Source organism: Larimichthys crocea, chromosome XIV (assembly GCF_000972845.2).
Source record: "Larimichthys crocea isolate SSNF chromosome XIV, L_crocea_2.0, whole genome shotgun sequence".
NCBI lineage: Eukaryota > Metazoa > Chordata > Actinopteri > Sciaenidae > Larimichthys > Larimichthys crocea.
The window spans coordinates 9,834,761-9,859,802 of record NC_040024.1 but is presented as its reverse complement, the minus strand read 5'-3'; the positions used below and the strand labels follow the sequence as shown (position 1 = coordinate 9,859,802).

General features: G+C 41.7%; 2 protein-coding genes and 1 long non-coding RNA gene across 8 annotated transcripts in view; 2 read left to right on the top strand and 1 right to left on the bottom strand.

Moving 5' to 3' along the window:
• Window positions 1-3,780: 3,780 nt before the first annotated feature.
• LOC109140053 (zinc finger protein 638) lies at window positions 3,781-15,537 on the top strand. Its single transcript, XM_027288178.1, has 11 exons — window positions 3,781-3,922; window positions 6,273-8,340; window positions 9,561-9,622; window positions 9,902-9,922; window positions 10,092-10,286; window positions 10,486-10,955; window positions 11,062-11,264; window positions 11,818-11,916; window positions 12,057-12,094; window positions 12,419-12,442; window positions 12,546-15,537. Exons 2-11 carry the CDS (start codon window positions 6,448-6,450, stop codon window positions 15,535-15,537), a joined length of 5,997 nt encoding a protein of 1,998 aa, XP_027143979.1. The 5' UTR covers window positions 3,781-3,922; window positions 6,273-6,447.
• A 1,008-nt stretch (window positions 15,538-16,545) lies between these two features.
• LOC113747604 (uncharacterized) lies at window positions 16,546-17,038 on the top strand. Of its 2 annotated transcripts, none has more exons than XR_003463725.1 (3): window positions 16,546-16,631; window positions 16,732-16,827; window positions 16,929-17,038. It is a non-coding gene; the product is annotated as an uncharacterized LOC113747604 (long non-coding RNA). The 2 variants fall into 2 exon arrangements; XR_003463724.1 differs by having other exon boundaries at window positions 16,579-16,631; window positions 16,708-16,827.
• A 1,712-nt stretch (window positions 17,039-18,750) lies between these two features.
• Window positions 18,751-25,042, bottom strand: part of LOC104936243 (uncharacterized) — a 37,368-nt gene continuing 31,076 nt past the window's right edge. For 3 of the 5 annotated variants that reach the window (XM_027287896.1, XM_027287897.1, XM_027287901.1), the window contains 8 exons: window positions 24,899-24,961; window positions 21,348-24,713; window positions 21,145-21,253; window positions 20,861-20,986; window positions 20,490-20,759; window positions 20,184-20,300; window positions 19,957-20,078; window positions 18,751-19,873 (listed from right to left, as the gene is read on the bottom strand). In XM_027287896.1, the coding sequence (XP_027143697.1) occupies window positions 19,799-19,873; window positions 19,957-20,078; window positions 20,184-20,300; window positions 20,490-20,759; window positions 20,861-20,986; window positions 21,145-21,253; window positions 21,348-24,713; window positions 24,899-24,961 (4,248 nt within the window). In that variant the 3' untranslated portion in view covers window positions 18,751-19,798. Of the gene's footprint in view, window positions 19,874-19,956; window positions 20,079-20,183; window positions 20,301-20,405; window positions 20,434-20,489; window positions 20,760-20,860; window positions 20,987-21,144; window positions 21,254-21,347; window positions 24,714-24,898; window positions 24,962-25,042 lie in introns of all 5 variants that reach the window. The other 2 variants (XM_027287898.1, XM_027287899.1) reach the window with 2 other exon arrangements.

The window sequence follows — 25,042 nt, the reverse complement described above, 5'->3', positions numbered from 1 at the left end:
TAACTTCCCAGTGTCCTGCTTCCTGTTTGATGCCTTCTGATTATATTAAACATGTTTGACTTTACCAGAATTGTGGAACTATTTGTGTTGGCGGAACCAAATTAAACATAACGTTTTGTCACTTATTGCTGTTGACTATTAAATGGCACTTGGAGAACTCGAAATGCAGCCGTGCCAATATTCAGTACAACAGCACTCCCTCTCATATGATATTGCTTTAGTTATAAAAATATAAAAAGCAGCAATGACCAACAACATAAACATCTATAATTTGTAGATGAGTGGATGTTTTAGTCTTCTGTTGGTTATTATAGTTATTATTAGTTATTATTATTATTAGTCCTCCCTCATTGTCTTCAAGAAATAAACAGTATTTGATTAGCACTGCCTACAATACAATATGTAGGTCAGTGATTGACTGTTACTGAGTTAGTGAAACCTTTAAGAACCTGCGAACACAATGAAATCTGGAGTTTAAGACTCATCATGTGACCGGGGCATTAAAGCCACTCTCACATGAATATAGGTTTGAACAAAGTGTTTCGACAGAGAAAATGCCTCGAAGGAATTTGAATTAGTCCAACTCATGTGACTTTCTATGTTTGAGTCTGTGCTTCATCGCTCATGGTTCACACACAAAACCTCAAACACTGACTTTCACACTGTCTTAATTTTTAATAACCAAAGTGAGGAGATAAAATGTTCTGTCATATGCAGATGAGATGTCGTACATGTTTAATAATAAGGGCAGGCTGTGAGCAGATATGCTTTTTCTATTTATAGTCTGACCCACTGGGTTTCAGTCATGTCATCTACATATTTAGATCGTGTGTGTGTGTGTGTGCTCTTACAGGAAGTATGCAAACTCCAGACACCACCAGGGGCGGGGGGGGATAAAAATAAAAACGTGGACTTGATTGTGTGTACATGTTCATGTGAACGGCAGGTTAAAACCTGAAAGTGCATGCATTGCTGGCTGCAGAACTGGAGCCAGCAGGTCTGATCTGCATGGGGCTATGAAGAGTTTGGAGATTGGCATCAACCTTCCCAATATCAAAGAGCAAAAATCCAGAAAAAGATTAACCAGTGGGTTTATTTAAGGTTAGCAAGCCCAGCTTGTTTACTCTCTACATGAATAACCTACCCTAGTATCTGCTGCTAACTTATTCTGTGGGGTTGGACAATATACGGATAGTTGCGTTGTCAGTAAGTGGTTAAAGTTGTATGTCAGTGATGCTGCCACATCATATAAATTACAGGGTATTGATCCTGTAAGCGTTCCTCTCCGGAGAGGCTGGCGTAATCAAATTTCCTCTCAGATGACTCCAGAGCTGATGGAAGACGTCTGAAGGAAAGCAACCTCACAGCTCTGAAAAACACTGAATGACTCTGTACAAGAGCGTCAGGTACAGGGTTGTCGATTAAAAACTATTTTCCAATGAGACTCTTTAATTATTCATCACAGATAAATGTGACACTTAAAGGCACAATCTGCATTTTAAATGTTAAATTCAACATGCTGTTTACAGCCCTGCGTTGTTCTGGATTACTAAAGTGTTATTATGCAATTGCAGTCACTGCGGGTGTACTTGTGTTAATTTCCCATCCAAACTGCACTGTTACTGTTGTAATAACATACAAGTGCCACAAGGTGGCAACAGCTAACTATACTCTACACTGCTCAGCGATATTGTATGCCATAGAGTATGTTCATACAGTGTATGGGAACCATGCATGTGACTGAACTTTACTCAAAACAATCCTTCAGATGTCTCAGAGTGAAAGCCTCGGAAGGAATCAAAGTGGGTCTGTCTAATGGAGTGATGCAGTGCTTTTAATTTGAAACTACAGAATAATAACAGAAGATATGCATCATAGTTTATTGGCAGTTGGATACAAAAGATGAATGACAACATTAGAATTGATAAGCAAGTACATTAAAACCTTCCATTACGCTGCCATTATTATTATTATTAAATTATGTATTTAGTTATTTATGTTAATTCTCTTATTTAACTGTCATCCGATGACACAGCCGTTGTTGGATGTGTTTCTGACAGGGAACGATCTGGAAAACAGGACGGACATCAACCAGCTTCAGCTCAACACCAGCAAGATTAGAGAGATGATTGTAAACTTCAGAAGGAAAACATCCCACTTCACATTGGTGAACCTCCAGGGATCGGACACTGAGGTGGTGGAGAGCTACAAATCCCTGAGTGTTCACCTCAACAATGAACCTCTTTACAAGAAGGGCCAGAGTCGCCTCCACGTGCTGAGGAGACAGAGCTTTTTTATGACTCTGTGGTGGCTTCAGCCATCTTCTACACTGTGGACAGGAGCAAACTTAATAAACTGATCAGGAGAGCGAGCTCTGTCCTCTGGACTCCATAGAGGACGTGGGTGAGAGGAGGGTGACATCCATCATGGACAACACCTCTCATCATGTTGTAGTTTCTGTTTCTGTTTAAATTACCATTACTCACCATAGTTTTTATATTTATTTTACTTTTTATCTGTATTTATATTTTCCATTTTTTACTTATATCACGGCCACTTTTACTTTTAGTACTTGTTAGTACGTCGCTTCTCTTATTTGTTCTTATTTTTAGGGTGGCAGTAGCTCAGTCCATAGAGACTTGGCTTGCTGGTTCAAGTCCAGCATGGAACAAAATATGGACGGTGGACTGGCAGCTGGAGAGGTACCAGTTCACCTCCTGGGCACTGCCGAGGTGCCCTTGAGCAAGGTACTGATCCCCCACCCCAACTGCTTGCTGGGCGCTCCTCCTCCTGCCCATCACTCCACCATCTCTCTCCACATTTGCATGTCTATGAGCCCTTGTACTGTATGTGTGTTTTGGGTTATGTCATAAAGTTTTTTGCACATCTGCACACTTTGTTTATTAGTCTGTGTTTGCAACTTTTTTTTATTACTTCTATATTGTATATTAGCCATACAGCTTTTCAACGCCTCACAAAAAGTGCTACACACATACTGACTACATAGCTGACGTGCTATATTAATTCATCGGACAATAACTGAACTATTACTGTGCAATAACTAGTAAAGTAACGTGTGTCTCTTCTCTTACCTCTTTTTCTCTTTCTCAAAACTGTGCACCACATCCCACTCCCAATCATTACCTTGATTTGCACTAATATTTATTAATTTATTCATTACCATGACAGGCATTTTACCAGTATGACATTTTTCTATTTTTGTGACATTTTACTACCTGGTGTTTTTGAAAGACAGTTGAGTGAATGTATGTATGTATGCATGTCATGTGCAATGACTGATGGATGTGTTGTTTTTGTGCAATGTGTGTATGTGCCATGCGTTTTTTCTGTTGCTGTTGTTGTGCTGATATGTTGGTTTTGTGTAATGTGTTACATGTATACGCTGCTGGACACCTTAATTTCTATCTATCTATCTATCTATCTATCTATCTATCTATCTATCTATCTATCTATCTATCTATCTATCTATCTATCTATCTATCTATTACACATTTTCTGAGTGATTTCCCCGTTGTGGAATAAACAAAGTATAATCTTTCGAAAAAAACAAATTCGTCGTGCTCTTACTTTGAAGGCTGAAGGCAAAAAAACAAAAACTGTAAGTCAACGGATCACTTCCTGTCAAACAGTGATCTTTGCAAACGGCCTGAACGTGAAACACTTTGACCACATGAGAGCAGCGAGACAAGCAGGAACAACGGCAGGTATAACATTTAAATGTTTATTTAAAAAAAAAAAAAAAATCACGCTTCACTTCGTACGTGCTCTTATTTTGAAAACGGCCGTTAAGCGTCAGTTAGCAGGGGGCTGGACCGTTAGCTGTGTTTAGCTCGGCCAGTGTTCGTGTTTAAAGGCTGAAACTGAAAACAGACAAACAGACAACACCGACAACACTGTGCAGGTTTGAGTTTTATTGTAATGTAACTTACTGTACCGTCTGTACTGCTGTGCTGACGTGACGCAGGTGGAAACACTTTGGCATCCTGAAGGAGTTTCACTTCTTCCTCCTTTTAAGGCCAACTGACACTCTTATATCTTTAATATAAAATATATATCAAGATAAATATGTTACTATAGCAACAGGGTGGCAAGTTGTAATTATATTATATAAATAACATGGAACATAAAGAACATATCCTACTTCTCTCGCATTCGCCAAGAATCGCGATTCATTTCGTTTCTGTCAACCGACGCGAGTCGTCACGCATTTGTACCGATTTTTAATCGTGTCGCGATTCATCGTTACATCCCTACAGATCACATCAAGTTAGAGTTCCTCACTTTCCCATAAACTATGTAAAACAAGGATGTTGTATCTGCGACATCACCCATGGAAATATCAAGTTTTTTGACCCGAATATAGAAGTCAGGTGCACTCTCTTGGGAACCAAACAGAAAGCAGTAGTTACTTTGGTAATGACTGGAAAAAAAACCCCAAAATATAATGACACCCACCCACACATACATGATAGATGACGAATAAAGCAACGTGGACATCCCGAGAAACTGACAACAAGACGAAGAAGTAGAAAGCATCTGCAACCTGCACCAGGGGGCCCTGGGCGACACTGACACTGGCAGCCGCAAAACAGAGGTAGGCTTTTGCCTTGTATTGTTGTGTACAGTCTCGCCCAGGCCCAGGCCCAGGTGTGGTGAGCATTGCCTAAATTGTAATTGTTTAAAAGAGTTGAGATAACTATGTGGATTGTGTGAATTGATGCGTTCAAAGAAACTGACATACAGCGTGTCCGATTAGGCGCCTGGACCCTCGATCAGAAATCCAGACTCCCACGTTTTTAAGTCTAAATCTAAGCACCAGGGATTCTTCAGCGTGAATTCAGAAGAGCTTTATTATCTTTACAGACAGACAAAGCCTGAGTCTCCCATGGATAGACTCAATATTCCTCCCAAAACATAATTTTTTAACACACAGTTCACAGATGTACCTGTCTATGTTCCCACCCATCACTCAACTTTTATCCCTTGGTGCTCTGAGGCTCTGACATTGAACACTCAACTCTTATCCCTCATCCAATGCAACATAATAGTGTAAAGCTTTGCCAGGCAACTGATGCTGTGCCTGTTGATATTCGGTGACTCTTTTCTTTAATTATCTTTATGAATCATACTTGGCAGCTTTACACCGCTCAGTCTGGTTTGGGCAGGTTTGAGTTTCTGTTTTTTCCATTTCCCTCTTAAGGATTACACAGTTAGATTTCAGCTTTGCTTCACTGCATTTAAAAAAAATAAATAAATCAGTGTTTTAATAATTATTGTAATACTCATCACACATTTCTTTTGTGTATCAAAACTTCAGCAAACTTCATTGAGACTTGGTTAATACATTTTAAACACTCTGAATCACATCAACATACATTATTGAGGCTGTAAACATGTTTATTTCTGCTGTGAAGTTGGGCGTTTTAATATGGGGGCTTATGGAGACTGACTCATTTTGTAGCCAGCCTCAAGTGCCATTTTGGGGAACTGCAGTTTTTGGCATTTGTGTGTTGGCTTCATCTCACAGCCTGCTTGGTGCAGTGCACTGGACAATCATTATAAGTGACATGGCTTCATGGCTACATAGTTTGTAACACTGAGCAGCGTGAACTTGGATTGGATTTGTTGTTGAATGAAAAGCTTTACACAAGAGTGGTTTCTCTCTATAATTGGATAGATGTGGAAAGGAAGTAGTAGAAGTCCTTGGGAAGTTTCGGAATTCAGTATCCACTGTGGGTATTCAACAACTGAATCTTTTTGTGAAGATTTGGATGTTCTTCTTTCTTCTATTCCAGTTGAATTGAAATTTGAATTATCACCAAAATCACTACTTGCATTCAGCACCATGTTTTGAGAATTGTCTGAATCTTTCATTATGATCTAATGTTACCTTCTGAAATAGAAATACTTTTTTTTTTTAATTCCTCTGTGTGCTTTGTCTGTCTGCTGCTACCGAATCTCAATTGTTTCCACCAGAGACGAACATGAAAAGTAAATAAATGAGTTTGTGTCTGTTTCCTGATAACATCAGTGAACTTGTTGTCTCTCTTTATCTGTGCTCTATTGTGTTTGGCTGGTCTGTTCTTTCTTGTTAGTGAAGACCAGGACGTGAAAATAAATGATTATCCAAGAAGACGTACCAGAGTGGACAACTTGACGCAAGACCTTCCAGATGATGCAGCCAAGAAGCTACAGTCCAGTCCCATTCAATAATCCCTTCCTTTGTTTTGTTTTGTTTTTTTACTTTTCAGCTCTGCATTGCTATCAGAACGTTGTGCCCTCCTGCTCCAGGAATTTTACCGTCTCCCAGGGAGCTCATTTCTGATTTCCCAGCAGACGGCCTCATTGTGGGCTGAAGGCCCAGCTAGCATTGACACGGATAAACAACACTTTCACTAATTGGCACTGTTGAAGATTGCAAACACCATGTCCCATCCCCTGTATAACCCCTATGTGTCGAGGAACCAAAGTTCTACCCTGGGCCAGTATGGACTATCCAGTATACAGCCAGAGAGGGATCCTCGGTTAGCATCTTGTCTTGGACCTGGGTCCAGCTTTAGTTCCTCTGGAACTTCATCTGCAATTTCAGACAACTCTGGGGGAACACCGTCCTCGGTGATGTCTCAGTCGATGAGCTACATGCCTGAACAGGGTATAACCACAATAGATGAGGACTTGAAGAGGTCTGTAGATATGCATATTAGCAGAGCCAGAGAGGAGGTGAGGGTTCTTCATCAGCATCAGTCGATAGACCAGGACACTCGCTTTACCAGCACGAGGCATGAGTTTCAGTCCTTGGGCACTGGGATGGTGTCCTACCTAATGTGCTCAACCTCTCCATCTCTAGGACATAGACATATGGAAATTGAAAGTGGTGGTACCTCCTTGGTCTGGTCTTCGAACTACAAAAGACCCACTCCTGATGACTCAAAATTTAATTCATCATCTGTTTCATCTAACAGTGCAAGTGGTAAAGACGACAGGTTCAGTCCCCACAGCGAAATAGAACGTGGTATGCAGTCAATTCCAGGATTAGGTGATTATGACCGCCCAGTGCCAGACAGAACTGTGGCCCCTACAGAGCCTATTCAACCCAAGTACACTTCTGAATCGGCTGCTAACATCCTTCTGCACTTTGGGCTTGAAAAAGAAGACTTAGAACATCTCATCTGCTACCCTGAAGACCAGATTACTCCTGCTAACCTGCCGTACATCATGCGTGAAATACGCATTAAGAAGGCCAAGATGGCTACAACAAAAGTTCAGGATAAACCCTACCCTAAACCCCAACCCAGTCACAGTTTGAGTAGTTCTGCATCATCAGCTGTTCTCCAGCCAAGTCAAGTGATTGAGTATGGACATACTAGCAAATGTACTGGAGGGGTTGGGGCTGAAATTGGAAGAATCAGTGCCAGTGGAGCCAACAGTGGTGGGGATGGACATATGTTGCTTTCGGACATTTATGTTAGTAACAGTCAAGAACCACTTCAAGAAAAAAATACAACAGGTGTAAATAGCAGTGTGTTGGGTTCTTCGGCTGAGCAGGAGAGTTCTGTTACTAGTCTCAGCTCTTCATACAGTCCAGGACTGAACTCTGTAGCTCCCCCATGTCATGATCAGACCAAACAACTGCAGACCCAATCAAACCAGACCTCTCAAACAAATCTCAACTCTTTTGTTCTGCCAAAGAAAGACACAGACCTGAGAGTTCTCGAGTCTGAAGCCTCCGAACCTGTTCCTGTGAAAGAACCAGAGGCAGATTGCCAGTCAACGTCGAAAACCCAGCCACCCTGCACGCCACTGTTCCGTGGTGTGTATCCTGACAGACCTGCCCTTGTGCTCATTGGCAGTAATAACACTGGCACTAAGGATCAGAGTAAAAATCAAGGTAAAGGATCAACAGTTCCCAAGCAGATGAAAAAGCAGCAGATCCAGCAGTTTAAGAAGCCAGAGGAGCAAGAATTGAAGTGGCCGGTGTTGCAGCCAGGGCAAGCGATGTGGCCTCCAGTGTTTTCTTCAGCGAAATTGGTCCCACCTGCTCCTCTCAACCCCATTACCCCTGATGCCTCACAGGGCATGCAGCATCCAATGGTTCTCCCTGATGATGCTCGTTCCATGGTTATTCCTCCAGTGCTGCCTCCAGTGATCTCGAACCTGATGCGCTTCAATCACATGAAGCCAGGCCCTTCCAACAAACAGCCGCTAGCAGTCTCCAAGGGTATACCAGTTACGGCCACATTTCATGACTATATAGCCACCATGCCGAGAACCTTCCCACACAGCTGTTCTCTGTGTAACAAAGAATGTACTCATATGAAGGTAAGTGGAAGACTGCACTCTGTTTTCTCTGCCTTTAAGCAGCTGTTGGTTGTTCAATTCAATCTGAACTTTTCTACTGTAAAATATAAATTTAAGCAACCTTATTTTTTTCTTTCTTTCTTTAAAAAGTCTAAGAAGAAGGCAACCTGTTTAGCGATGGTGGTCCCACTTGGTAAGGTGGGACCACCTTAATAGTTGGGTTAATGGTTCAGTACCTTGCACTGGTGTATCTCTGCAGCTCTGCAACCCATCCCATGGAGAAAGCACCAATTGTTTTGTACCAACATTTTTCTGTAACATCATTGTCTAGTTTAAACAAATTAAGTCATTGCTAACAGCTATTGCGAGATTTACAATGACAATTGCGTAATTTGATTATAAAAGGATGAGATGCGGCCAACTTCTGAGATGGTTGTTGAAAATGGACCCATGGGCCTAGAAGACGTGATGAAGAATTTTCCGCTGCATCAAAGGTTGATGGAAGATGACTGTCTCCCATTGGTCTCCGTTTTTTGGCTTTTGTGTATATTCGGTTTGAATATTTGAAACAATCATTTGTAATTGTGACAATCATTGTGACCATCTGTCGCAGAATCTTTTCCTCCTTTTGGGATGCAGCATTTCACATTTTGGCTAATTGAATAAAGGTGCACCAGTTTCCTCCTCTTCCCATTTTCCATATCATCCTACCACTCCTCCAGACATCGTCTTGTGTTTTTCGACCTGATCTATACCTGACGGTGACCTCTTCGATGAGATGAGATGATCTGCGCCAAACCCCAAGAAGACCGAAGAACCAGACATAGCACTATCAAGAACCCAAGAAGAACCTTTCATTTAGTTCTTTTGTTACTGGCACTCCTGTATTTATTATATTTAATTGTTGCCCTTGAACTCAAGTTGACTATAAAGTCAGTTGTAATTAGAAAGGAAAGAGTTGCCATAGTTGTATGTACTGTAATTTTCTCCGTGATACATGTTTTTACAATAACAAAATAATAACAAAGATGATTTAAACACAACGTTCATTTGCTGTATGAGCTTCTCACCTGAGCTAAATGTTCCTGTTTTTAGGTGACTGCTGTTGGTTAAAGATTTAAAGAAACCAGATAAATATATTTTGCTTTTGTAGACACATACTTTAGAGAATTGTCTATGTAGCAGTTATGTGTAGACATTGTGTTGATAATCATATTTAAATGCTGTGTGTTGACTGCTAGGATTGGATCACCCACCAGAACAGCAGCCTTCACCTTGAGAACTGCAAATTCCTGCAAAGTCGGTCAGTCTTTTTTTCTTTTAATTTTTCCTTATAACGAACTTGTTTATTTGAACATTTTTTTTTTATAATCATTGCTTAGTGCCCCTAAAACACCTTAACATCCTGCAGTATTAAAACATGTACCTTTTTGAAAGGTCTTTCTTGAACCCCCATTATCTTCAAGATACTTACTGTGGTTATTTTATAGTTTGCAGAACCTGCACAATTTCTTTATCCTTTTGAATTTAGAAGTGTCACCTAAATGCACAACCTCAACACAGAACTTTTTTTTACCCACAGACACCCAGTAGTTGGACCCAGGTACATGTTTTATCCTACCTTAAAGCAGCATTGAGTATGATTTGGTATATTTTGTAAGTTGGCATCCACAGTTACAATTAGCTGCTGTCGCCAAACATAAGCAAACATTTTTGCAAATGTTCCTTTCCTGTCATTCACCTATGCTTTCCCCAACTGTTGCTCTTTTCAGGCTTACAAGTAAAAATGTCAAGTCCTTGGCCTCAACCTCTGCACAGACTTTCCAGAATCGTCACCAGAAAAACAGCCGTGGAAGCCGCTCCCGTTCCCGATCATCAAGCCCCATTCGCCGCCGTGGTTTAGAGGGTAGACGGGAGAGACGCAGGAGCTTATCACGATCACCACACAGATCCAAATATGCTCACAGGTCTGTCACAATTTCTGATATGGGCATTGAATAGAAGAGATACCTTCCAGCACTGAGTTGTGAAATGATCAACATAAATATATCAACATAATTTACATGAACACCATCATTCATTTTAGCCTATTTGAATTTGTCAGTTGGATTTAATGAGTTTAAAATGATAAAATTAGTTTAAAAATGATTAAATGACTTTCATCAGGTCCCGGTCCAGGTCCAGTTCCAGGTCCAGGTCCAGGTCCAGGTCCAGTTCTAGTTCTAGTTCTAGTTCTCGTTCTCGTTCTCGTTCCCCGCGGTATTACCGCCGAATCCCCTCTCGCTATCGATCACGTTCAAGGAGTCCTGAGAGACAATCCTCACCAAGGAGGAAAGATGAACGACGATCATCTCCGAGAAGGAATGACAAGAGGCGATCATCTCTGAGAAGGAATGACAAGAGACAATCATCTCCAAGAAGGAGTGACAAGAGACGTTCATCTCCAAGAAGGAATGATGAAAGACGATCATCTCCAAGGAGGAATGACGAAAGACGATCATCTCCAAGAAGGAGTGACAAGAGACGATCATCTCCAAGGAGAAGCCATGAGAGGCAATCTACAGAGGGATCCTCACCTCAACGAAAGAAGCTGAGTAATGCAGAGAAGCTGGCCAAGAAACTACTGGAAACATCAGGTTTGAGAAAACATGGTTAAAGACTTGTTTTGGTACTGATCATACCTGTGCCATTTATAGACAAATGCAACTTTGTCTGACTCTCTGTTTGTCTTCTTCCCTCTAGCTGTACAGTCTCTGTCAAAACAATCTGACCTGGAGACCGTGGTTAAAACTTTGGCTCCTTTATTGGCTGAGCTAACAAAGATGAAATCCTCCTCATCGAATTCATCATTGTCCTCTTCCGAAGGAAAAGAACCCTCCTTATCCCCCGCAGGTGGAAAAAGATCGTCTTCTACTGTGTCTTTTTCCAGCCCGCAGAAGAGTGAGGCAAGTTCTTCTACAAAGACTAAGGTTGCCATGTGTCTGTTAATGTGGCAGGGAAATTTAGCAACGTCTGATAAACTTTTCTTTTTTTCTTTTTGTCTTTTTTCTTTTTCTCTCCTTGCCCAGTCTGATAAACCTTCACCTTTCATTTGATTATCTGATCAGTCTGATAGAACCTAAAGTGATATCTTCAGAGCACTTATTTTGTTCAACTAACAGTCCAAAAATGAATTAATTAGTAAATTAATGAACTGACTAATCGTTACAGTGTTGGATAAATTGTAAAAATAAGATTTTGCTTAGACATCTAACTACATGGAGCTGGAAAGAGAAAAATGAATTTATATGTAGTCTTTAATAGTTTATTGAACACCTTTGAACTTACGTCACAGTGTTCACAAGATTTAACTTAACAAGTGCATAAATGCAACAATTTAGTGTTATACCATCTACTTAATACATCCACATATAAAACAATAACAACTTACCACATATAGATATCTGAGGGTTGTAGTAATGCAAAGATATGTTTGTTTTGGCGTTTGTTCACATGTAGGCAATTGTGCATTTTGAGAAAGAGAAAGACGCTAAGAAATTGAGGTGCGTGAAGACCTTTGATGTGAAAAGACTGACAGTCAATGTTGTCAGAGAAAAGGTATTTTACTTTTTCTGTCTTTCTTTCTCTGTCCCCTGGGAAGTGTATCTGAATATTTGTCTGCTGTAGTGTGGTCACACTGTTAATGATATGTATGTAATAACTAAATTATAACTAAATGTATCTTTGTGTTTTTATAGGAGACTGATTTGAATAAGCAAGAAAACCCCCCTCAGAAGTAAGATATTTTTCATACAGACGTCCTTTTAACAGCCGTTTAGGGTTTTTAACTTGTCAATTTGTGAATATTCTATTGCTGTTCAGAGAGAGATTTTGTAGACCGGTATAATGTACATGACTGTGACAGTAAATTCCTTACACATGGCATAAAAGGCATCCCAGGAATTCAATCTTTGAAGGACAGCACTATCTTTGTAGTAGTGGTTTTGACTATATAAACAGTCAATCCTTGACTTTCCATTTCTCCATTTCTCCAAAGTTTGGGGTATGAATTAATCCTCACACACCTAAACTGACCAACTCCTTCTGTTTTTCTCTCCAGGAGTACAGTTAAACATTTTGAGACGTAAGTATATCACTTTGACATTAATTCTTGTACCGGTTAAAGTTTTGTGAGAACAACCTTGTTGTCTTTTGCAATTGACTCCTTTTTGTGTTTGTAATTTTAGTTTGAAGAGCCTGAAACAGCGTCTACAAGATTCTAGTGAGCTCACAATAAATTTTGAACCTCATGGAACCACACCAAGCGATGTAGCAATGGACACTTCAAATCTCAAGCTGATAAAAAGAGCAAGAAAAAATAAGGAAGGGGAAAATATTAAATCAGCAGCAACTGTCAAGGTATCAATGGGGACTGATCTGGAGCCACTTAAAGAACAAGCAAAAGCCATAGAGGGTGCAGTGGCGAAGTCTGACCACAAAGTGTCAGCAGAGAGCATTGCTGCAAAAAGTGTTGAGTCAGAGACGAAACTGGAAACATCATCAGAGATGCATCCTCCTCGGGAACATGGAGAAGATATAAGCCAAGCCCAGAGTCTGGAGATGAATGTTAATCTCAGCACACTCAAAGACCAGAAAATGAACATGAAAGAGGAAGGGAAAGAAGATGATGCTGACAAACGCATAGAGGATAAGGAAGATGAGAATGACAGTGAAAACTACCAAATCCTCAATCCATGCGATGATCGAGCAGAAGAACAGTTGGATGATGGGGACCGAGTCACCATCCTGGTCCAAGATGACAGTTGTGCAGTAAAGCAACTGTCTGAGGAAGATGCAAATCCAGACATTGACAAAAGTGATGATGAATTCTTTTATTCTGGAAAAGATGAGAGACCGTCAAACAGGAGTGGTGACCCTGCAGCACCCAAAAAAGAAGAGACAGAGAAATCACCAAAGAAACAGGACAAAGAAGTAAAAAAATATGAGACGCGGACTAAGAAGGATACCACTGCAGGAGTTTCTAAAGATGACAAAGAGGCCACTGAGGAGATGGTGTATGAGAATGTAGATTCTGTTGAAGGTGAACCAGTTCAAGATGCTGTCACTACAGAAAGGTCTGGCAGAAGAAAGAGTGCCAGAGGAAAGAAGGAGGATAAAATAACATTGAAACCCTCAGAAACATCTGAAAAACCCAAAGGGGACAAGGAGGCTACATACAAGATCTTAGACTCTGTGGAAGAAGAGACTTCTGATGATGAACCGACTGTCACAACAAGATCTACAGGAGCAAAATCGGAAAGCACAAGTAAGAAAGCTGCTTCCTTATCCCCCGCATCCGAGTCGTCACCAGAAATTTCCACAGACTCATCTGAGACCACCAAACCCCCAACCAAGCCCTCGTCCTCCGCTCCTTCACTGTCTACTGAAATCCCCTCCTCCCCTGGTCAGAAAACACAACAGAGTAAGACAGAATCTTCATCCAACGCATCAAATACGGCATCCTCTGGTCGGAGTACCCGATCATCCTCCGCTGCACGTGAAAGGGAAAAGGTAACATCAACAACAACTGTCGAGGTATCAATGGAGACTCCAAAGCCCCTTAGAGAAGAAGCAAGAGTCACAGAGAGTGCAGTGACAGTGTCTGACCACAAGGCGTCAGCAGAGGGCACTGCTGCAAAAACTGAGACAGAAATAGAAACCTCATCAGAGAGGCATTCACCTTCTCAGGAACAAGGGGTAGAGTTGAGCCAAGGCCAGAGTCTGGAGATTGTTAATGTCAACACACTCAAAGACCAGAAGAAGAGCAAAGAAGAAGGGAAGAAAGATGATGCTGACAAACATATAGAGGATGATGACAACATTGAAAACTACCAAATTCTTGATTCTGTTGATGATCAAACAGATGAACAAATTGAGGATGGAAACGAAGACGACAGCTCGAAAATTCAGCAAACTAGACCCGAAAAAGGTCCGACTGTTGGCGATGAAGGAAAAGCCTGCCCAGAGGAGGACAGCGAAATGGAAATAAACAGTCCTTTCCAAGTGCTAGACAGTGTCACTGAAGACCAAGCAGCTATGAGTCACTTAGTCCAAGATGATGATTCCACATTAAAGCAACTTTCTGAGGAAGGTGCAATGCCAGTAGTCGACACATCTGAAGGTAAAGATGCAGTAGGTAAAGATCAAGAGACAAATGACAAAGATCATTTCCAAGTGTCAGATACATGTAGTGTACAAGCTCTAGGGGGCAAGGGAGATGGGGAGAATAAAAGACATAAAGAAGAAGAAGAGGTCAAACTAGTTTCAGCAGAATCCTGCAAAGCTTCCAAAGATGTGGAAACTCCTGATGACCAAATCCTAAATGAAGACCAACCTGTCCAAGACAATGACAACAAAGACCATGACAGTGATGTTACAGAACAAGAAACCTTTGAGATATTGGATTCAATTGATGATCAGACTGCAACAGAAGATGATGGCCAAAAACATGAAACTGACGAGATATCTAAAGAAGAAGTTAGTCCCAGAGAGGAAGACCAAGACTTCTATCAGGTAATCGATTCTTTGGAAGATCAACCAACGACTACAGAGCCTGAGTCAGAGACTGACAAAAAGGGAAAAAGGACCAAGAGAGGAGAGGCAACTGCTACAAAAGATGAAAGACCATCAAGGAGGAGCGGTCCTACTACCAGAGCATCTAAAAGTGAAGAGACGGAGAAATCACCAAAGAAAGAGGACAGAACAGTTAAAAAATATGAGACACGGACAAAGAAGGATACCACTGCAGGAGTCAAAGAGATCAAAGAGGCCCCTGAGGAGATGATGTATGAGATAGTAGATTCTGTTGAAGACGAAAGAGTTCAAGAGACTGCCACCACAGAAAGGTCTGGTAGAAGGAGGAGTACTAGAGGAAAGAAGGAGAAAATTACATTGGAATCCACAGAAGTGTCTGAAAAACCTGTCGAGGATGAGGACGCTACGTACAAGGTTTTAGACTCTGTGGAGGAGGAGACTGCTGATGATGAACCGATCGCCACAAGAAGATCTGCCAGAGGAAAAACGGAAAAAACAAGCAAGGACACACCAACAAGAACGAGGCAAACTCCTGCCAGAGAGTCGCAGGAACGAAACCGGGAAACGCCAAAGAAAGGAGAAAGAGCCCCTTCAAGGCACAGTACACCACAAAAGAGTGATGTGTGTTGTAGGAGAACTAAGTGAGGGGGTCACCTATGAAATGTACGAGGACAGGCTAAGGATGATCAGCCCACTACAGGAGGAAAAGAAAAAAGGGGAAGACCAAGGAAAGAGGTTAAAATGACAAAAAAAGACATTGTAACATTAAAGAAGGAAGACAGAGACCATCAGAAAAAGCGGCTGAGGAAGAAGAGGCGACGTATCAAATTCTTGATTCTGTGGAGGACAGACAATTGATGGTCAGCCTCCATCAGATCAGTCAAGAAAGAACGCCACATCTTTAATGGGACAACTAAAAATGAGGAGGGGAGCCGATGTATGATATCATATTCTCTGGAATGATGATCAGAAGAGCCAAATACCACCGAGGTGTCTGATGGAGGAGAGAAAAACAGTGATGAAACCCTGCAAAAGAAGAGCCATCAACCGACAAAGGAGACACACAACGTGTGGCACCACGGTCTGTATGTGACAGTTGATGACTTAGGGGGTACATTGATCCATCTGCTGCAGAAGATTCTGCTGTTGGAAATGAGGAGCGTACATCCAAAACAGACATCAAGAAGAGATAATCAACAACCAAGTCCAGGCGTGGTACTGCAACACCGAGGAAGAGGAAAAGAAGAAAAATCACCTGAGAAAACAAATCCAGTGAGCACTCTGTGTGAAGTTTTATTTTTGGGAAATAATTCTGAAACAACCAGAGGTAAAGACCTTTTTGTTGTCTGTTTCAGACTTGGTGACTTTAGATGAAGCAGGCGATGAGAAGGACGAGGAGCCGGCGAAGAGCAAGCTGAGAAAACATCAAGATTGCTAAACGCAACACGACAGTGACACAGGTGTGTTATTCGTCCGTGTTGTGGTAAAGTATACTTTCAACAGCTATGTTTGTATTAAACCCACGGAGGATGATCGAAAGTTAGAAAAGTAGTGCCTCCTTTATACCCTCCAAAATAAGAGCTCTCCTTCAATCCAAGCACTGTCTTCTCCTTTAGAGGAAATATGAACTTTGTGACGATAATGAGGGGGGAGAAGTGGAAGAGGAGGAGGAAAAGGAAGCGGTACGGTAACAACAAGGACAAGAGGCCGAGCCAAGAAGAGAAGCAGACAGACCCCTGGTAACACACACGTCTATATCTTTAATACAACTAAAATTTAATCTGTAGACCACAAGACTGAAACTTTGTTGCTCAGTTTATTCTTTGTCTCTGACCACAGTGAGAAAATCAGCCAGAGGGAAAAAGTGAGCACAGACGAGAGAAGGAAGCAGCTGATGTTCCGCCTCCCACTTCATCATCTCATTTATTCCAAGTGGTAAAGTGTGTGTTCTGTTTTACATTCAGGGCTGCAGATAGATTATTTCTTGACGTGTGGTTGTCCTTCATCATTTGTGGATTGTTTCCTTCTTTTTTTAGTTGCGGTAAACAGAGGAGTGAGCTCGTCGGACCAGAACCAAAGAGATCTCGTTCTCAGTCTCCTTGTGTCGGCGCTTACTTCAAAATGCCGACATTCAAACCCAACAACCCTCTCGTGTGGACCACACACCGACACACTTCATTTTTTATTTAGCGTCATGAGATGCAAATATTTAGTCACATCTTCTGTCCTGTTTCACTTTGTCTCCCTCTTCAGGTCAGGAGTTTGTCGTCCCCAAATCGGGGTATTTCTGTAAACATCTGCTCCGTTTTCTACTGTGAACGAGAACACCGCCAAGGAGCTCCACTGCAGTAGCCGGAGACACTACGAAACCTGCAGGTACACAAGACGCACACATACACACAATCTGACACACAGAAACCACACTTTGTCTCACGTTGTTTGTTTTTCTGTTTGCAGAAACATTACGAGAAGCTCAAACAGAAACCGTCAAGAAGTTCAACGCAAAGTCCTCAAGACTCCGTCTCTGATTGATCCGACTTCACTGATTTTTGTTAAATATGTGTAAAAATGTAAAACTGGAAACGTCTGCAGAGGCTTTATTTCAATAATCAACCTGTAAAAAATAATTAAAATGTTGTTCTTTTTTTTTTGCAAAGTATTAAATTGTACCATCATATGTGTATTATAGCACGGATTGACCATCATCATCATTTTGCTTCCTGTCACAGCCTCTTGTTCTGTAGTGATTTAACGGCACCTGCTTCTATTTTCTACACATGCAGGTTTTAAATGGCACATACCTGATTAAACTCCTGAGAAATGTGCGTTTGTATCTGAACATATTAGTTTACTTCTTTAAACCGCTAATATACAGTATGCTTATTTCAGTTGTTTGTTTCTGTAAATCAAATTAAAACCTCACATGATTTCTGAACCACAAAATAAATTGTAATTATTTTAAAATGTTGTCTTCCCTTGAGCTCTTTGTCTGGCCAACAAACAAAAATGAAAAAGCTGAGAACAAGAAGTGATGTAGCCGTTCAGAGGTCTGCTAGTGTTAATGGTTAAGGTTTGAATGATGGATAGTAACTTTCTACTCTCTGCTCCACCAGATTTTAGAGGGAAATATTATTTCTGCTTCACTACATTTATGACAGCTTCAGTTTCTAGTTAGTTAATTGGTGACTCTAATAATTTTGAGGTTTGGACATTTGGAACATAGACTGTATAAATGTATGATGTAGTATCCATCAACGAGCCGTTGCGGAGGAGCTGAATGATGCCTGCGTGCTCAAACTCTGTCAATCAAAGCGTCCACGCTCTTAATCCTGCATAACTTTAAGCCTTAATATAATGTGAACAGGTGAGTTGTATATAAATTCACCCTCAGTACAGTTGTCATGAACGGGGAAATTAGCTACAGAGACCAAAACTGTTTTTTGTACCAGGCTGTAAACATGTTTATTTCTGCTCTGAAGTTGGACATTTGAACATGGGGACTTACGGAGACAAAAGCAAAGACAGCACAATGCATCAACATAATCCAAACATAAACCACCTGCAAAATATTTTAAACCCCTCCTGGATTAACTGGAAGTAAACATCAAAAATTGGAGGGAAAAGAAAAATTTTGACTTTCTAAGAGATTTATGGCTCTCACAGGATGGTGGCACTACAAACATATTTTACTACACAGTGAGTATCTTCACTTTAATACTTCAAGTACATTTTAATGGTAATATTCAGCTGACATCCCATGACCAAGAATCTGACTCAATAGCTGATACCAGTAAGTTCTACTGGGCACCAACCTCAGTATGGAGCATGGACTGGTAGCTGTTAAATTAAGCTCAACAACACATTTAAAAATCATTAGTTTATTCAGAACATAATTATTTAGGTTAATGAACAGTGATCAGAAATCACGTGAGACATGAGACTCTCCCTCGTGAGGTTTTAATTAGTTCTACAGAAACAGAACAAACTGTACAACAGAAGTTAAGTCAACACACTGGACCCTTGTTTGAAGACATGGTGAGGGCTGAATAAACAATGTGTCAAATATGTCAAAATGATTTTCTCTTATCGCTAATATATATATATTTTTAACATAAAAACACATCTGTCAGGATTTAATAAGAGTTTAATTATAAAATAAAAGTTTCCAAAACAAGCAAAGGAAAAAAAAAACATAACAATGTACTTTGACCTTTACATAAACATAAAATATTCTCCAAAACTAATAACAGTCGTCGAGAGACAAAATGTTTAGCGTTTGTGTCACGGTGAACAAAATGATGATCACGTCGCCTCACGCAATCCGTCAGTGACAGGAAAATACTTTGTCGAAGATTTGAGTCTCGGCTCCATTTATGCGACTTTAAATACGAGTTAACGAGCTCTCAAAGTAACACTTCGTCTTTCGGAAGGTGCTACATGTTGCATCAGAAACGAAAGCTCCGTTTGAGCTCGAGGAACTGAAGCGACCTCTTTAAATTTAGAGCCGATTTTTTCTACTGTTGGATCACAGCAGGAGAGACGAGACGATGTAGTAAACGTGAGTTTTCATCACACTTTAATGTACGACTTGAAGAAAAAAAGCGAAAAACAAACAAACAGGAAACACACTTGCAGGTTTATATTAAACTCATTTGTAGTAATTATACGCAAGAGGAAAAGAGTTAATGAACTCGAAGATGTAACCGCTCATGTTTCCATTTTCTGCGCAACTGTTGGCAGAGCAAGGCACCAAAAACCGAACAGGTCACTCCGGGCTATAATAGATTTTATATGAAATATAACCAACATGGTTTATTCTACACGTTGATTTTTTTAAATAAAGCCTCTGCAGACGTTTCCAGTTTTACATTTTTACACATAATTAACAAAAAACAGTGAAGTCGGATCAATCAGAGACGGAGTCTTGAGGACTTTGCGTTGAACTTCTTGACGGTTTCTGTTTGAGCTTCTCGTAATGTTTCTGCAAACAGAAAAACAAACAACGTGAGACAAAGTGTGTTTTTAGTGTGTTCAGATTGTGTGTATGTGTGTGCTCGTGTGTACCTGCAGGTTGTCGTAGTGTCTCCGGCTGCTGCAGTGGAGCTCCTTGGCGGTGTTCTCGTTCACGTAGAAAACGGAGCAGATGTTACAGAAATACCCCGATTTGGGGACGACAAACTCCTGACCTGAAGAGGGAGACAAAGTGAAACAGGACGAGAAGATGTGAATAAATATTTGCATCTCATGACGCTTTAAAATAAAAAATGAGAGTGTGTCGGTGTGTGTCTCACCGAGGGGGTTGTTGGGTTTGAATGTCGGCATTTTGAAGTCAGCGGCGACACAAGGAGACTGAGAACGAGATCTCTTTGGTTCTGGTCCGACGAGCTCACTCCTCTGTTTACTCACAACTAAAAAAGAGAAGGAAACAATCCACAAATGATTGAAGGACAACCACACGTCAAGAAATAATCTATCTGCAGCCCTGAATGTAAAACAAGCATCAACACTTTTACCACGTTGGAATAAATGAGATGATGAAGTACCAGCTTGGTACACTCAAACTAAAGAATAAAACGTCTGTCCTTTCAGCTCTGTACCTTTAATGTCCGCCCTGCTCAGTCTTTCCTCCACTGTTTGGTTCTCAGGGCGCTCCGGCTGCAGCTCATACCCAGCAGAGGAAGCTTCAACGTCGGTTTGGCTCGCCGCTTCCACCTCTGTCTTCTGGACCTCCTGCTGGCCGTCACTCAATGACGTAGACGGGTCTTTGTCAGATGATGAGGAGGCATCGAGTGAAGTGGGAGGCGGAACATCAGCTGCTTCCTTCTCTTCGTCTGTGCTCACTTTTTTCCCTCTGGCTGATTTTCTCACTGTGGTCAGAGACAAAGAATAAACTGAGCAAACAAAGTTTCAGTCTGTGTGTCTACAGATTAGATTTTAGTTGTATTAAAGATATAGACGTGTGTGTTACCAGGGGTCTGTCTGCTTCTCTTCTTGGCTCGGCCTCTTGTCCTTGTTGTTACCGTTACCGCTTCCTTTTCCTCCTCCTCTTCCACTTCTCCCACCTCATCTATCGTCACAAAGTTCATATTTTCCTCTAAAGGAGAAGACAAAGCACTTGGTTTGAAGGAGAGGCTCTTATTTTGGAGGGTATAAAGGAGGCACTACTTTTCTTACTTTCAATCATTCCTCTCATGGGTTTAATACAAACAGCTGTGTAAGTATACTTTACCACACACGGACAGAATAACACACCTGTGTCACCGTCGTGTTTGCGTTTAGCAGATCTTGATGTTTTCTCAGCTTGCTCTTCGTCCGGCTCCTCGTCCTTCTCATCGCCTGCTTCATCTAAAGTCACCAAAGTCTGAAAACAGACACAAAAAGGTCTTTAGCCTCTGTTTGTTTTAGAATTATTTCCCAAAAATAAAACTTGCACACGTTCAAATCTTGATCTTTACCTCTGGGTTCAAGGAGTCTACTGATTCGTCCTCCTGGAGAAGTGGGCGGGTCTCTGGCGTGCTTTGCTCCGTCTTTTTGTCGTCCTCTTCCTCTACAAACTCATCCAGGGTGACGAGCGCCTGCAGTTCTCCCTCCGTGATCTCCTCATCCCACTCTCGGCTCTCTGGCTCTCTTTCATCCCCGGCCTCATCTGCTCCAACCTCATCCAGAGTCACCAGTTCCTTGGTGTCGACCTCCTCCTCCTCCTCCTCCTCCTCCTCATTTTCCCTCCCCCTCTCCTTCATCCTCCTCGTCCCTCCCCAGTCGCCTCCTCCACTGCTGCTGCTGCTCCGGCTCATTTGTTCCCTCTTTTCTCTGTCCCTGGTCCTTCTCTTCTCCCTCTCCGTGGTCCTCCTCGCTTCCCTGTGCTTGGCAAACTGCTTCTCTTTTGTGGCAGCTTGCCTCTTTCTCAGTTCTTCCTCCTCTGCTGTGTCGTCAGGGTAATCCTCCTCCTCCTCGCTCACTTCGTCCAGGTTCACCAGAGTGCTCACTGGATTGTTTTTCTCAGGTGATTTTTCTTTCTTTTCCTCTTCCGGTGTTGCAGTACCACACCTGGACTTGGTTGTTGATTTATCTTCTTTCTTGATGTCTGTTTTGGATGTACGCTCCTCATTTCCAACAGCAGAATCTTCTGCAGCAGATGGATCATCATGTACCTCCTCTAAGTCATCGACTGGCTCATACAGACTCGTGGTGCCACACGTTGGTGTGTCTCCTTTGTCGGTTGATGGCTCTTCTTTTGCAGGAGTTTCATCACTTTTTTTCTTCTTCCCTCCAGACACCTCGGTGGTATTTGGCTCTTCTTGATCATCTTCCAGAGAATCTATGATCTCATACATCGGCTCTTCCTCCTCATTTTTAGTTGGTCCCATTAAAGATGTGGCGTTCTTTCTTGACTGATCTGATGGAGGCTGACCATCAATTGTCTTGTCCTCCACAGAATCAAGAATTTGATATGTCGCCTCTTCTTCCTCAGCTGCTTTTTCTGATGCGTCTTTGTCTTCCTTCTTTAATGTTACAATGTCTTTTTTTGTCATTTTAACCTCTTTCCTTGGTCTTCCCCTTTTTCTTTTTCCTCCTGTAGTGGGCTGATCATCCTTAGCCTTGTCCTCGTACATTTCATAGGTGACCTCCTCACTTAGTTCTCCTACAACAACATCACTCTTTGTTGGTGTACTGTGCCTTGAAGAGGCTCTTTCTCCTTTCTTTTGCGTTTCCCGGTTTCGTTCCTGCGACTCTCTGGCAGGAGTTTGCCTCGTTCTTGTTGGTGTGTCCTTGCTTGTTTTTTCCGTTTTTCCTCTGGTAGATCTTCTTGTGGCGATCGGTTCATCATCAGCAGTCTCTTCCTCCACAGAGTCTAAAACCTTGTACGTAGCATCCTCATCCTCGACAGGTTTTTCAGACACTTCTGTGGATTCCAATGTAATTTTATCCTCCTTCTTTCCTCTAGTACTCCTCCTTCTACCAGACCTTTCTGTGGTGGCAGTCTCTTGAACTGGTTCGTCTTCAACAGAATCTACTATCTCATACATCATCTCCTCAGGGGCCTCTTTGATCTCTTTGACTCCTGCAGTGGTATCCTTCTTTGTCCGTGTCTCATATTTTTTAACTGTTCTGTCCTCTTTCTTTGGTGATTTCTCCGTCTCTTCACTTTTAGATGCTCTGGTAGTAGGACCGCTCCTCCTTGATGGTCTTTCATCTTTTGTAGCAGTTGCCTCTCCTCTCTTGGTCCTTTTTCCCTTTTTGTCAGTCTCTGACTCAGGCTCTGTAGTCGTTGGTTGATCTTCCAAAGAATCGATTACCTGATAGAAGTCTTGGTCTTCCTCTCTGGGACTAACTTCTTCTTTAGATATCTCGTCAGTTTCATGTTTTTGGCCATCATCTTCTGTTGCAGTCTGATCATCAATTGAATCCAATATCTCAAAGGTTTCTTGTTCTGTAACATCACTGTCATGGTCTTTGTTGTCATTGTCTTGGACAGGTTGGTCTTCATTTAGGATTTGGTCATCAGGAGTTTCCACATCTTTGGAAGCTTTGCAGGATTCTGCTGAAACTAGTTTGACCTCTTCTTCTTCTTTATGTCTTTTATTCTCCCCATCTCCCTTGCCCCCTAGAGCTTGTACACTACATGTATCTAACACTTGGAAATGATCTTTGTCATTTGTCTCTTGATCTTTACCTACTGCATCTTTACCTTCAGATGTGTCGACTACTGGCGTTGCACCTTCCTCAGAAAGTTGCTTTAATGTGGAATCATCATCTTGGACTAAGTGACTGTCCTCTTGACTCATAGCTGCTTGGTCTTCAGTGACACTGTCTAGCACTTGGAAAGGACTGTTTATTTCCATTTCGCTGTCCTCCTCTGGGCAGGCTTTTCCTTCATCGCCAACAGTCTGACCTTTTTCAGGTCTAGTTTGCTGGATTTTCGAGCTGTCGTCTTCGTTACCATCCTCAATCTGTTCATCTGTTTGATCATCAACAGAATCAAGAATTTGGTAGTTTTCAATGTTGTCATCATCTTCTATATGTTTGTCAGCATCATCTTTCTTCCTTTCTTCTTCGCTCTTCTTCTGGTCTTTGAGTGTGTTGACATTAACAATCTCCAGACTCTGGCCTTGGCTCAACTCTACCCCTTGTTCCTGAGAAGGTGAATGCCTTTCTGATGAGGTTTCTATTTCTGTCTCAGTTTTTGCAGCAGTGCCCTCTGCTGAGGCCTTGTGGTCAGACACTGTCACTGCACTCTCTGTGACTCCTGCTTCTCTAAGGGGCTTTGGAGGAGTCTGCATCGATGTCTTGACAATTGCTGCTGATGTTATCTTTTCCCTTTCACGTGCAGCGGAGGATGATCGGGTACTCCGACCAGAAGATGCCGTATTTGATGCTTTGGATGTAGATGTTGTCTGTTCTGTTTTCTGACCAGGAGAGGAGGGGATTCCAGTAGACAGTGGAGGAGCATAGCTGGAGGACTTACTGACACTGGCAGTGGACATGGGCTCAGATAAGTTTTTGGACTCTTTTGGTGATGCAGAGGTTGAGCCTTTAGTTGATTTGGATGAGGATGAACAGGATGAGGAAGAGGCTGAGCGCTTAGAATCAGTTGAAGACCTTGTTGAGGCCAGTTTGCCTTCAAACGACCGACCTGAGCCATGTCCCTCTCTTGTTCTGGGGGACTGCTTTGATGTGGAGAGACTTTCAGGCTCTAGACTTGCGTCTTCCACATCTTCACCAACCTCATCAACAGTGACAAAGTCATCCATGTTGAAACTTTGCTCATCAAAAAGACAAGCTTTTGAAGAAATTCTATCATTTGCAAAATCATCCTGAACCTGGATGGAGAACGAAGGAAACAATTAGAGAGTTTATAAATCAAGATTACATTGTTGATCTCTTCATTTATTGCATAAAATTGGGAGAATTTTACAGGCACATTTTGGGAAAAATCATACCAGGTTTGAGGGTCAAGGCAAAAAGAAGTATAACATTTGTGGGTGTAAAGCAAAACACTATTTACCGTTCTTTGAGGTGTCTCTTCAGATGCTGCAGTTCTTGAGCTTGTGCTGCTTTTGTTGGTGCTCTAAAGAAAAGAGCATTTCAGTTTTGATTTAGTGGTACATCAAATGAATGGGAAGACATTTAATGGGCAGGGTTAAAGAGT

Bases quoted from the DNA above. Each gene is read 5' to 3' on its own strand.
- LOC109140053 (XM_027288178.1), top strand. From the start codon at position 6,448: ATGTCCCATCCCCTGTATAACCCCTATGTGTCGAGGAACCAAAGTTCT. The intron at 8,341-9,560 runs GTAAGTGGAAGA...GTTGACTGCTAG, and splicing joins AAGAATGTACTCATATGAAG to GATTGGATCACCCACCAGAA. The intron at 10,287-10,485 runs GTCTGTCACAAT...GACTTTCATCAG, and splicing joins AGATCCAAATATGCTCACAG to GTCCCGGTCCAGGTCCAGTT.